The sequence below is a fragment of the Dendrobates tinctorius genome, unplaced genomic scaffold (assembly GCF_039654945.1).
Source record: "Dendrobates tinctorius isolate UK_male_01 unplaced genomic scaffold, ASM3965494v1 ptg000103l, whole genome shotgun sequence".
Classification (NCBI taxonomy): domain Eukaryota; kingdom Metazoa; phylum Chordata; class Amphibia; order Anura; family Dendrobatidae; genus Dendrobates; species Dendrobates tinctorius.
The window spans coordinates 35,541,073-35,554,263 of NW_027361771.1; the positions used below are offsets into that span (position 1 = coordinate 35,541,073).

Below are 13,191 nucleotides of genomic sequence, written 5' to 3' on the forward strand. Positions count from 1 at the left end.
TCCAGGGCTCTTTAAATAGGGCGACTCGACCAGCGCCTCCCTCCAATCTGAGGAGCTCCTCTCCCTCTCTTCCTAGTTGGTGGAATCCTTCGGTGGAGTTAGAATACACCCTAAGTTTCAATTTACATGCCGTGATTCCCTGGAATGCAAGGACCGGAAGTGAAGATCACCGCATACTGGCTGGCGTCTGACGTCACTTCCGGCCGCCGAGATCGCCCTGCTTACAGCGAGGGAAGCCGGAAAAAGGTTTCCTCACATCAATGTAGCCTGCCAGCAGAAACAGGGGGAGGAGAGGACCTGAAGAGCTCAAAGAGGCCTCCCGGCCGTTAACCCCCAGACCTTACCCGAAGGCGCGGACTGGGGGAAAGTCGTCTTGAGTCCCGAGGAGACAGGAGCACTGTCCTGGAGACGTGAGGGGGACCCGACCGAACTCCTGCTGTCCTGCTGCACAGGCAATGATCTCTTCATTCCTATAGGGACAGGAAAAACACAGAAGATTGGAGGTGGGAGGGGCTATTTAACCTCTTGGTGTTTACTGTCCCTATTAGCATGAGATGACATCCTCCTGTGTGCTGACGTGGGGGGTTATTAGAGAAAAAATGATTTTAAAATCCGAAATGTTGGCCTACTGAAATATATGTTCAGTAAATGCACTCAAGACTTGGTCGGGGCTCCTTTAGCATCAATTACTGCACCAATGCAGAGTGGCATGGAGACGATCAGCCTGTGGCACTGCTGAGGTGTTATGGAAGCCCAGGTTGCTTTGATAACAATAATGCAGACGAGCTGATGGTTGCTAAGTTTCCTTATTGATTTTAAGAAACAAAGCTCCTATAGTGCACATAATGCTGATGTTATAACGTCAATAGAAAGCTTACATTGAAGAATATTTGAATCAGAATTCTATTTAAAATTGGCATACAAAAAGTCTGTGTGAACCCTCCCTTAGAACAATTCAGCAATAGGGATGCAAATTAAATTTAGCATAAGGAGAATTTTCTGTTTTTATACTCACCTGGGCTGATAGTATTAGGATATTTCTCACTCTCATATTGCTGGCCAACCTCTAATTCTTCATCTTCTGGATCTTCAACTTTAATAATAATTAGTTCTTCATACTAGAATAAGCAAAGCAGAAATTATAGTGTGAACTTACGGGTTATTATCATCCATCATCAGGATCACAATACTCCTCAGCCATCTGATTTTCTGCTTGCTGGGGGTGGTGTGTTCCTTCTTGGTTGACAGTTTGAACAAACAGCATGGTTGGGCCACTGTTCCGAGTACTATATGGCCATATGAGACACCATTTTCTCTGCCTTACCGGAAGAGGGCAGTGGCACTGAAGCTGGTCAGACCCATCAATTCATCCAGTGTAGAGCAGCGATTACACGCTCTACAAAACACATTTAAAAATCCCTTTGTTCTTCAGAACAAACAAATTGATTTCACAAGAACTTTGAGATTTCAAGATAATGAAGACCCTTGGTGGTTGCATGCTTGCATATTTTGTCTATAATATATATATATATACACACACATCTTTGTGGCACACAATCAGATACTATAGTTTTGTGGGGAAAAAAAAGGTGTTTGTTCTTTTGGGGTTGCATTACACAGCACTGAGCAGCCTGCCTGATCCAATACTATGGGCATGACCAATAGGCGTTGGTATGGTAGACTACACAGATTTCTGTGACAGCCACCTTACACAAGCCTTATCTGCATTTATTATACCAAGCAACCGAGCCCCTCATGAATGGTAAAAGTTTGAGTGATCGTGCAAAATACTGATGAACATACTACCTACTGTTACGGTGTGGGAAATAAAGGAGGAACCTGGAGGTGGACCCTCTGGGTCACGGCTCCAGAGCCCCCGAGGGCGAGCCGACCAGGTGAAACCCACCCCCTATACAGGGAGCGTTAGGAGCAGGCCCCCGAGGGATGGAACCGTAACAGCCGGAGCCAAAGGGACGACCAGGGCTAGAAATAAGAGAGTCTGTGGCGAGGAGGGACAGAGCCCAGGCGCACGGAGGGACTGCAAGAACTAAGGAGAATAGAGACACGCAGGACCGGGAGCATTAGGGCCAGACGGAGGCTGGTGACTGTGGGCGAGTGAGGAAGGAGAGCCAGGTACGGACAAAATACAGAGCGGACGGACGGATAGCAGAGGGCAACGGACCAGAGAGGCACTAAGGACAAGACAGAGACACTGGACAAGACAGGTGGGGCCACAGAGCAGAGAAGCTACCGGAGGCAGCGCAAACAGGACAGCAGGATAGCGCAGAGGATACAGGGACCTGAGAGGAGCGGAAACGCTAGAGCAGGAACAGCATCACCGCAGAAGATAATCAGGCATCTTACCTGACAAGATGCCTTGCTGAAATAGCCGGTGGCCGCCGCCATGTTGTGGGCGGAGCCACTGCGTCACTTCTCCCAGAGGTCCGAGCGCCAAGGGAATAGACCGGCGCAGGCGCGCAGGAACGACGACGCGGAGTCCGGATGTCTGGAGTGGGGATGCGACGTGGAGCAGGAGCGCGCCGGGAGGCGTGCAGGAGAGCAGCGGAGCCGCGCTGGTAAGTATGGCCGGTAGGGGGCATGACACCGGTAGGGGGCATGACACCTACGCATTTGATTCATGGGGTCCTGCTCCATTCTGCAGCACATTAGTTATATGACCTGGTATTGGTAAGTATGGCTCTTTTTTCTGTGATGTTTTTTCCATTTGATCTCCTTCTCATTGAATAATTTTGCAATTTTAGCCATTTAGAATATTGAATAAATAAACAAAAAAACAAACCCTTTAAATAAAGACTTTACATATATAAGTTCTATTACCTGGTCCTGTAAGTCCTCTTCTGAACAATTTGGGACATGGAGAGTGCTGGAATGTCTCTTTTGTGAATTAGTCTTCCATGGTCCATCTAAAAGAAATAGTCACTAAATGTATGTAGAATCAGACGATGTTGTTCCCAGAGTGACCTTCAAGACTCCTCTTACCTGGTGAGGATGTTGGGGGCTGGTGGTCCTCCATCATGACGTCCTTGTACAGATCCATGTGTCCTTCTATATACTCCCACTCCTCCATGGAGAAATGGACAGTGACATCCTGACACCTTATAGGAACCTGACACACAATGACACAATCATCATCCAGACGCATCATCCCTTGTGTTACTGTATAATATCCCAGTATTCCCAGCAGCGCTCACCTCTCCGGTCAGCAGCTCAATCATCTTGTTGGTGAGGTCCAGGATCTTCTGCTCACTGTATCTCTCAGGTATCATTGAGTGAGGTGGAGGCTCCATGATGGGGCTGTGGCACCTGCTCCATCCTCCCAACACACGTTGACAGCTTCTGAGTGTCACAAATTCTCCAAATGTCTTCTTTACCGCTGTATAATGCTGCGTATGAAGACAAACATTAACGAATAATACTAAGTATTTCCAGCATCAGATCTACAGTCATGTACCTGTTTTATCAATAAGCATAAGAAAGGCGTCATGCCTCACAATTCACCTCTCCAGATAGCTGCTGGAAGACCTCCCAAATAAGGCTTAGTAACTTCTCAGTCATGCAATCAGCATGCTTTTTAGTACCAACTAATATTTCTGGTTTCATTGAGATTGGAAGACTCCAAAGTGGCTTCTGGGAACGTAAAAGAAGAAAACGGCTATCAGGCTGGAGCCATCATTCACTACTATTGACAATATTATAACATTCCAGTTTTCTGAAGTTATGGGATGTTCACAGCATCAACAACACATTCAATGTCTAAAAAATAAAATATTGTAAGGAAATGGTTACTAGCCCTCTTTGATCCACTAGATGTTTCTTATCCCAAAACAATGGTCACCAGATCACAATCATTCCCAGTCTGAGAGGATATTGGATTTTACTGATACAAACAAGAGTTTAAAGGATTTTTGGGACCAGGTATAAAATTATGCAGGAAGTATAATACGGGAACTCCTAATTATGTGCAGTATACACACTGCAGATCCATGTACCGGATAATCCTGTGTCCAATCCTTGGAATGCAGAGGGATAGGGCATCTCTCTGGTGATCTTCTCACAATGGATCCATCTGTAGGAAGCACATACTGTGGTTGAATTCATTGTTTATTGGCGATAATCAAATAATAGGGGTATTAAGCTGATCTTCAAAAATACTCTTCTCTTACCCGGTAAAGTTGGAGGCTGGTGGTCCTCCATAATGACGTCCTTGTATAGATCCTTGTGTCCTCCTACATACTCCCACTCCTCCATGGAGAAATGGACAGTGACATCCTGACACCTTATAGGAACCTGACACACAATGATACAGTCATCATCCAGACACATCATCCCTCGTGTTACCGTATAATGTATAATGTCCCAGTATTCCCAGCAGCGCTCACCTCTCCAGTCAGCAGCTCAATCATCTTGATGGTGAGGTCAAGGATCTTCTGATCATTGTATCTCTCAGGAAACATGGGGTAAGGTTCTGGGTTCTGGGTCCTGCCCCATCCTCCGCATATGTAGGATGCCACACACTCTTCAGATGTCTTCTTTATTACTGTGTCTTCCTGCATGTGGAGATGGACCATGATAAATCTTATACACAGATACCTTTAAATATCCAGACACATCCCTGTTAACTAAATGGAAATTAAAAGGAAATCATGAGACATAATTGCCTGCATCTCTCACCTCTTTGGTGAGTAGGGTCAGGATCTCCTGCGTAAGGTTTAACATCCTCTCAGTCATTTTATTCATGTTCATGCTCAGTAGTTGGAGACTGCATACAAGGAGAGATCAGCACAGAAGATCCGGTTCTGCAATAACATTAATGGGGATTATATTATAGAGCAGGTTAAGCTCTATCCACGTGTGCACCGGACTCCAAATTATTATGCAAATTTAATTTTCATAAAAGACTTGAGTTTGCATCGGGTGCTTGGATATGCACAGACTATCGCTGCTCCTCGCATATTTGTTATTTCTGGGTATTTAACAGCCACAAAAGATGCAGGGCAAGGCCTCGAGCACCCACGATATTTGGTGTATACCCAAGCACCCGATGCAAACTGGAGTAACGAGCACTTGAGCTCAAAACTAATGACATATTCAATTTAATAACCTAATGTTATCAAATTCTGTGATGCACTTGTCTGTTCAAAATGCTCACTACACCCCTGGATAAAATCCTTGAGGGGTGTGGTCGCCAAAATGGGGTCATTTGTGGGGGGTTTCCACTGTTTAAGCACATCAGGCACTCTCCAAACGCGACATGGTACCAGCCATCGATTCCAGTCAATTTTGCTTTCAAAAAGTCAAACAGTGCTCCTTCCCTTCCGAGCCCTGCCGTGCGCCCAAACAGTGGCTTTCCCCCACATATGGTGTATCAGTGTACTCAGGAAAAATTGCACAACAACTTTTGTGGTCCATTTTCTCCTGTTAGCCTTGGGAAAATAAAAAGTTGGAGTCTAAAGTAAATTTTTTTGTGTAAAAAAAAATAAAAAATTAAATGTTATTTTTTTCCTTCCACATTGCTTTAGTTCTCGTGAAGCACCTGAAGGGTGAATAAACTTCTTGAATGTGGTTTTGAGCACCTTGAGGGGTGCAGTTTTTAGAATGGTGTCACTTTGGGGTAGTTTCTGTGATATAGGCCCCTCAGTCACTTTAAATGTGAGGTGGTCCCTAAAAAAAAAATTAGGTTTTGTAAATTTTGTTGGAAAAATGAGAACTCGCTACTGCACAAGCGCCGCCGCTGGCTCCTTGTTGCTGCAGCCAAAAAACTGTACACTACAACAAAATGGCGCCGGCACTTGCGCAGTAGTATCTCTCCGTACATGATAGATGCTACTGCACATGCGCCGCCTCTGGCGCCATTTTGTTATAGTGTAATTTTTTTTATTAATGCAGCTACAAGGAGCCGGCGTAGGCACGTGCGCAGTAGTATCTATCTTGTACCGAGAGATGTTACTGTGCAAGCGCCATTTTTTTGTAGTGTACATTTTTTTGGTTGTAGCAACAAGGAGCCGGTGGCGGACCTTGCGCAGTAGCATCTATCGGAACATGATAGATGCTAATGCGCAGGCGCATCCGACGACGCCATATTGATGGTGATTTTTTTTTTTCTTTGAAACACAGGAAGATAATCCATAGGCACTAACCGATAAGAGAAAGTGCGCAGGCACCGCCATTTTGATTAAGCGTCCTGTTGTTTTTTTTTAAATACTCACATTAGTACATTCATTATGCAAACCAGGGGTCAGGTCAGTGAGGGAGCAGTGACCTGTCAGCAGTCTGCATTATGAATATCTAATCAGAGCACCACATGCACCAACCCCGCCTTATGCTCGTGTCCTATCATTAACTAAAAACTGAAAATAAGGATTAAAGTACAATCACAAGATGTATTTAATCAACCAAGTTATTATTATATTCAGTATAACGGCGCCAACCTGACACTATTTGCAATGTACTGCAATGAATTGCGACAATGACCCCAGTTGACGTAGCATCTCGCGAGACCGCTACATCAAAGGTCATTGCCGCAAGGCATCACTGGGAACGGGACTTGCCGGGAGCATCGCTGAGGTCTGGGGGCACTGCGTGGGATGCCGGGAGGTGAGTATATCCCTATTTTTTGCAGGGATATGGTACCCAGGGCCTGGAGGAGAATCTCCTCTCCTCCAGACCCTGGGTACCATCCGCAAATTTTATGCTTACTTTGTGCATGGTGGGCACAGCCACATGCGGAAAGTAAGCGGATCAATGCAATCTTATGTGTGCGGAATTCCCGTGATTCCGCAAAAATAATGAGCATGCTGCATATATTGCCGCGATGCGATCCCGCCGCGGAAAAATCCGCAGCATTAGCGCATTGCAGAATCCCATAGGATTGCATGGGGTGCTGTTTTTTTGCTCGTTAAAAAACTCCGCGAAAACGCTACGCGTGAACGCAGCCTGTGTTTATTATAAAGGTGTCATTGTCTTTATTTCAAATAAAGGACTTTATTCTGGCTGTCCTTTCTTATTTTACAATCCAACTATGGGGTTAGTAATGGGGGTTTCTTATAGACGCCTCTCCATCATTAACCCCTGGGCTTGATATTAGTGGCCATAAAACAGCTGTCATCAACCCCAAACCTATTACCCCATTTGTCACCGCACCAGGGCAAGTGGGAAGAGCAGGGCAAAGTGCCAGAATTAGTGCATCTAATAGATGTGAATTTTTTGAGGCGGCTGCGGGCTACAATTTTTTGTCTAGGGGAGTTCAATATCCGTGGCCCCTTACCAGTCCGAGGATACCAGCCCTAGGCTATCACGCAGATGACCGTATCACAAACAACGGATGTTCGCCCCCCCCCATTCATTGGAAAGGGGTCCGGGCTCGGATACTATTCTGGTACCCGAACTGAACTTTTTATACATTTTCGTCCGAAAGCGCCAGACCCGAACATCCACGGGTTCGCCCATCACTATTCCCAAGTAATACACTGAATGGGCCGCACAGTGAAGGAGAGTGGATGATAGGAGTAATACTCGTGTAATCCGTGGAATTGGCCGCACAATGCAGGAGATGGGATGATGGGGTAATACTCCCTGCTAGAGTTGAGCGAAACGGGTCGAAAAATTTCAAAAGTCACCCTAGGATGAGGTCGGCCACGAGGTCGGCGACTTACGCGCCAAAGTCGCGTTTCAAAAGTTTGTTTTGCGCTCTTTTTCAGCCAATCAGGATCCACGGACACTGTGGGTAACGTGATGACATAGGCAGGGGTCACCACCATCTTTCAGAAGGGCATGCAAGTGATTGGCTTGCTTTGGTGGGCGTCACAGGGGGTATAAAAGGGCGTGCACGCCGACCGCCATCTTACTTCTGCCGATCTCAGTATAGGGAGAGGTTGCTGCTGATTCTGTAGGGAGAGCGTTAGGCAGGGAAGAAGACAAAAAAACTGCTTCTGCTGCTAGCGATTTGGCCTGCACAACATACCAGTCACTGTGTGTGCAGTGCAAGGGGAGGCTATATAGTGGTGTATCAGTGGTGTTGGTTGTTGGGCTGCCTTCTAAGGCTTCCTGACAGGCTGGCATTGCTGTTTACCCACTGCTCCGCAAACTGCTTTTTTAAAAGCAATCCAATCTCCCTTATCCTCTAGTCACTTTGGTCACAGCTGTGCCATCGAGCCTGTCACATAGCGCTCAGATATTCATTGGGCCTCAAACTGCTTTTTTAAAAGCAATCCCAATTTTTTTTTTTTTGTCCTGCTGAGAAGAAAAAAAAAACTGCTTCTGCTGCTGATAGCAATTTGGCCTGCACAACACACCAGTCACTGTGTGTGCAGTGCAAGGGGAGGCTATATTGTGGTGTATCAGTGGTGTTGGTTGTTGGGCTGCCTTTTAAGGCTTCCTGACAGGCTGGCATTGCTGTTTACCCACTGCTCCGCAAACTGCTTTTTTAAAAGCAATCCAATCTCCCTTATCCTCTAGTCACTTTTGTCACAGCTGTGCCATCGAGCCTGTCACATAGCGCTCAGATATTCATTGGGCCTCACACAATCCAAAAGTGTCCAGTGTCCAAAAGTGTGTGCAGAGATTCAAAATCTCCCTTATCCTCTAGTCACTTAGGTCACAGCTGTGCCATCGAGCCTATCACATAGCGCTCAGATATCAGTGGGCCTCACACAATCCAAAAGTGTCCAGTGTCCAAAAGTGTGTGCAGAGATTCAAAATCTCCCTTATCCTCTAGTCACTTAGGTCAGAGCTGTGCCATCGAGCCTGTCACATAGCGCTCAGATATCAGTGGGCCTCACACAATCCAAAAGTGTCCAGTGTCCAAAAGTGTGTGCAGAGATTCAAAATCTCCCTTATCCTCTAGTCACTTTTGTCACAGCTGTGCCATCGAGCCTGTCACATAGCGCTCAGATATTCATTGGGCCTCACACAATCCAAAAGTGTCCAGTGTCCAAAAGTGTGTGCAGAGATTCAAAATCTCCCTTATCCTCTAGTCACTTTTGTCACAGCTGTGCCATCGAGCCTGTCACATAGCGCTCAGATATTCATTGGGCCTCACACAATCCAAAAGTGTCCAAAAGTGTGTGCAGAGATTCAAAATCTCCCTTATCCTCTAATCACTTTTGTCACAGCTGTGCCATCGAGCCTGTCACATAGCGCTCAGATATTCATTGGGCCTCACACAATCCAAAAGTGTCCAGTGTCCAAAAGTGTGTGCAGAGATTCAAAATCTCCCTTATCCTCTAGTCACTTTTGTCACAGCTGTGCCATCGAGCCTGTCACATAGCGCTCAGATATTCATTGGGCCTCACACAATCCAAAAGTGTCCAAAAGTGTGTGCAGAGATTCAAAATCTCCCTTATCCTCTAGTCACTTTTGTCACAGCTGTGCCATCGAGCCTGTCACATAGCGCTCAGATATTCATTGGGCCTCACACAATCCAAAAGTGTCCAGTGTCCAAAAGTGTATGCAGAGATTCAAAATCTCCCTTATTCTCTAGTCACTTAGGTCACAGCTGTGCCATCGAGCCTGTCACATAGCGCTCAGATATCAGTGGGCCTCACACAATCCAAAAGTGTCCAGTGTCCAAAAGTGTGTGCAGAGATTCAAAATCTCCCTTATCCTCTAGTCACTTAGGTCACAGCTGTGCCATCGAGCCAGTGACATAGCGCTCAGATATTCATTGGGCCTCACACAATCCAAAAGTGTCCAGTGTCCAAAAGTGTGTGCAGAGATTCAAAATCTCCCTTATCCTCTAGTCACTTTTGTCACAGCTGTGCCATCGAGCCTGTCACATAGCGCTCAGATATCAGTGGGCCTCACACAATCCAAAAGTGTCCAGTGTCCAAAAGTGTGTGCAGAGATTCAAAATCTCACTTATCCTCTAGTCACTTAGGTCACAGCTGTGCCATCGAGCCTGTCACATAGCGCTCAGATATTCATTGGGCCTCACACAATCCAAAAGTGTCCAGTGTCCAAAAGTGTGTGCAGAGATTCAAAATCTCCCTTATCCTCTAGTCACTTAGGTCACAGCTGTGCCATCGAGCCTGTCACATAGCGCTCAGATACTCATTGGGCCTCACACAATCCAAAAGTGTCCAGTGTCCAAAAGTGTGTGCAGAGATTCAAAATCTCACTTATCCTCTAGTCACTTTGGTCACAGCTGTGCCATCGAGCCTGTCACATAGCGCTCAGATATTCATTGGTCCTCACACAATCCAAAAGTGACCAGTGTCCAAAAGTGTGTGCAGAGATTCAAAATCTCCCTTATCCTCTAGTCACTTTAGTCACAGCTGTGCCATTGAGCCTGTCACATAGCGCTCAGATATCAGTGGGCCTCACACAATCCAAAAGTGTCCAGTGTCCACAAGTGTCTGCAGAAATTCAAAATCTCCCCTGTCCTATAGACACCTTGTACCTTGTTTTACATTACTATATAGTTTGTTGGATTTTGTCTACATTTCTACCAAAAATGAGGAAGGCTGGTAGAAGAGGCCGTGGAATTGGGGGGGGGTTGGCAGCTGGTAATGATGGTGTTGGTGGTGGATCTGATGGTAGTGGCAAGAGCAAAATAGGACCGAATGCAGGAGGTGCTGACCCTGCGTCATTGTCTGGCTACATAAGGCCTCGAACGCTTAGTTTTCTAGGAGTTGGCAAACCGCTTTTAAAGCCAGAGCATCAGGAAAAAGTTTTGTCTTACATTGCTGACTCAGCCTCCAGCTCTATCGCCTCCTCTTCTTCAGTTGTAAAAAGTAAAAGCACTGAGTCGTCATTGGAGGCTCATGTTCATGAACCACACCTTTCCTTGTGTCCTTCACCCCTACCAAGATTGAAGGATGACGCAGGCCATACTACTGATTACTCCATGGAGCTGTTTTCACATACCATGCCTGGATTATCAAGTGAAATGGTGAATTACCCAGGCCAAGATGAATCTGACATGGAGTGCACTGATGCACAGCCGCTGATGGATGATTCTGCTGGTACATTCACTCAGAGCACTACATTGTCCTCGCAGTGTACAGAGCCAGATTCTGACCCTGATGAGACTCAGGTGCCCCTTCCCGCACACTATACCACCATACACGGTGACACAGAGGAAGGTGCACATGACATAGAAGAGGAGATGATGGATGACCCAGTTGTTGACCCAGATTGGCATCCATTGGGGGAAGAGGGTGCTGCTTCCAATAGCTCAGATGAGGAGCATCCACAGCAGACATCGACATCGCAACAGCTGTTATCTGGCAGGCCCGGAGCACTCCAAAGACAGGTTCCAAACATCAAAAGAGTTGCTGGACAGCTTGTCCAGAGGGTCAAAAGATCACAGCGTGCTAGGCCGCAAAATGCCAAAGTAGGAAGAGTGCAGTGTGGCACTTTTTTGACCAAAATCCTCATGATCAGGCCAAGGTTATCTGTAAGAAGTGCGCAAAGAACTTTAGCCGAGGGAAAAATCTGAAAAATTTGAATACCAGTTGCATGCTTAGACATTTAACCAGCATGCACTTGCAAGCGTGGACACAACACCAAACCTCAAGTGCCACATGTGCAACTGATCACAACGAAGGTAGTCAGCAACGCTACATTGTTTCCCCCACTGTAAGCCCACCGGTTAGCACAGCAGCAAATGTTGAGGTGTCGTTGCAAGGCCACAGCAGTCAGGGAATCCCACTGTTATATCAACGAAAGACTGATTCTAGGCCATCAGAAAGAACACCAACTCCATCACCATCATCAACCCTCTCTCAGTCCGCCCTGTCCACCGCTACTTCCACCATATGCAGCTCTCAAGTCCAGCTCACCCTCCCAGACACTATGAGTAGGTCAAGAAAGTACTCAGTCTCTCATCCGCGTACACTGGGTTTGAACGCCCACATTGCCAAACTAATCTCGTTTGAGATGATGCCCTTTCGGTTGGTGGAAAGCACAGCTTTCCGCGAACTCATGGCCTATGCAGTACCACGCTATGACCTACCCAGTCGCCACTTCTTCTCTCGCAAAGCCATCCCAGCCCTCCACCATCATGTGAAAGACCGCATTGTCCATGCACTCAAGCAGTCAGTGAGCGGAAAGGTGCACCTCACAACTGATGCATGGTCCAGTCGGCATGGCCAGGGCCGTTACGTGTCCATCACTGCGCACTGGGTTAATGTGGTGGATGCAGGGTCCACAGGGGACAGCGGTGGTGGGACAGTGCTGCCTAGCCCACGGTATAGGAAACAGTTGGCTGTAGGCGTTCCACCCTCCTCCTCCTCCAGAAGCGAAAGCTCGTCCACAGAGCGCAGTCGTACGAGCACTCCATCTGCAGCTGCCACTGTTGCACACGATGTGTCCCCCTATCGAGCAGCTAGTGGAAAGCGTCAGCAGGCTGAGTTGCAGATGATGTGTTTGGGCGACAGACATACCGCCGAGGTGCTGGCCGAGTACTTGAAGCGACAAACTGAGTCATGGCTGGGCAGTGTACATCTTGAGGCAGGCAAGGTAGTTAGTGATAACGGACGTAATTTGGTGGCAGCCATAGCCCTTTCAAAACTCAGCCACATACCTTGCTTGGCTCACACCTTGAACCTGGTGGTGCAGTGCTTCCTCAAAAATTATCCGGAGTTAACAGCCCTGCTCCAGAAGGTGCGAAGACTGTGCGCGCACATCCGCCGGTCGCCTGTACACTCCGTTCGTATGCAGAAGCTGCAGCGATTCCTCCACCTTCCCAACCACCGCCTCATTATCGACATTGCAACAAGGTGGAACTCCACCCTGCACATGGTGGAGCGGCTGTGCGAGCAGAGGCAGGCCATAATGCATTTGTGGGAGGATACACGGCCAGGCACTTTGAGAGCAGACATGGAGTTGACAGGTGTGCAGTGGTCGAAGCTGAAAGACCTCTGTAAAGTCCTTCAGTGTTTTGAGGAATGCACACGGCTGGTAAGCGCAGACGACACCATCCTAAGCATGAGCATCCCACTTATGCGTCTGCTCATGCAAACTTTGACGCACCTTAAGGAGCAGGCGTCTGCAGCCAATGTTGATGAGGAGGAAGAGGAGGAGGGAATCCTTGATGACATTCAGCCATTGTCTGCTCAGGGACCTCTCCTGGACGAGGTGGAGGAAGAAGAGGAGGAGGAGGATGGTGATGGTGATGATTACTTAGGGGAGGAGGATGCATCTCGTGGGGCAAGTGAAAATGTTGGCGTG

At 47.2% G+C, this 13,191-nt stretch overlaps 1 protein-coding gene across 2 annotated transcripts in view; it reads right to left on the minus strand.

Moving 5' to 3' along the window:
* The window catches only part of LOC141100168 (uncharacterized), a 38,008-nt gene that overhangs the window by 18,571 nt on the left and 6,246 nt on the right, over positions 1–13,191 (minus strand). For both annotated transcript variants that reach the window (XM_073588449.1, XM_073588448.1), the window contains exons 2-10: positions 4,693–4,817; positions 4,401–4,568; positions 4,185–4,308; positions 4,011–4,087; positions 3,520–3,648; positions 3,213–3,404; positions 3,001–3,127; positions 2,839–2,924; positions 1,016–1,118 (exon numbers count right to left, since the gene is read on the minus strand). In XM_073588449.1, coding sequence (XP_073444550.1) covers positions 1,016–1,118; positions 2,839–2,924; positions 3,001–3,127; positions 3,213–3,404; positions 3,520–3,648; positions 4,011–4,087; positions 4,185–4,308; positions 4,401–4,568; positions 4,693–4,764 — 1,078 coding nt within the window. In that variant the 5' untranslated portion in view covers positions 4,765–4,817. The remainder of the gene's footprint in view (positions 1–1,015; positions 1,119–2,838; positions 2,925–3,000; positions 3,128–3,212; positions 3,405–3,519; positions 3,649–4,010; positions 4,088–4,184; positions 4,309–4,400; positions 4,569–4,692; positions 4,818–13,191) is intronic.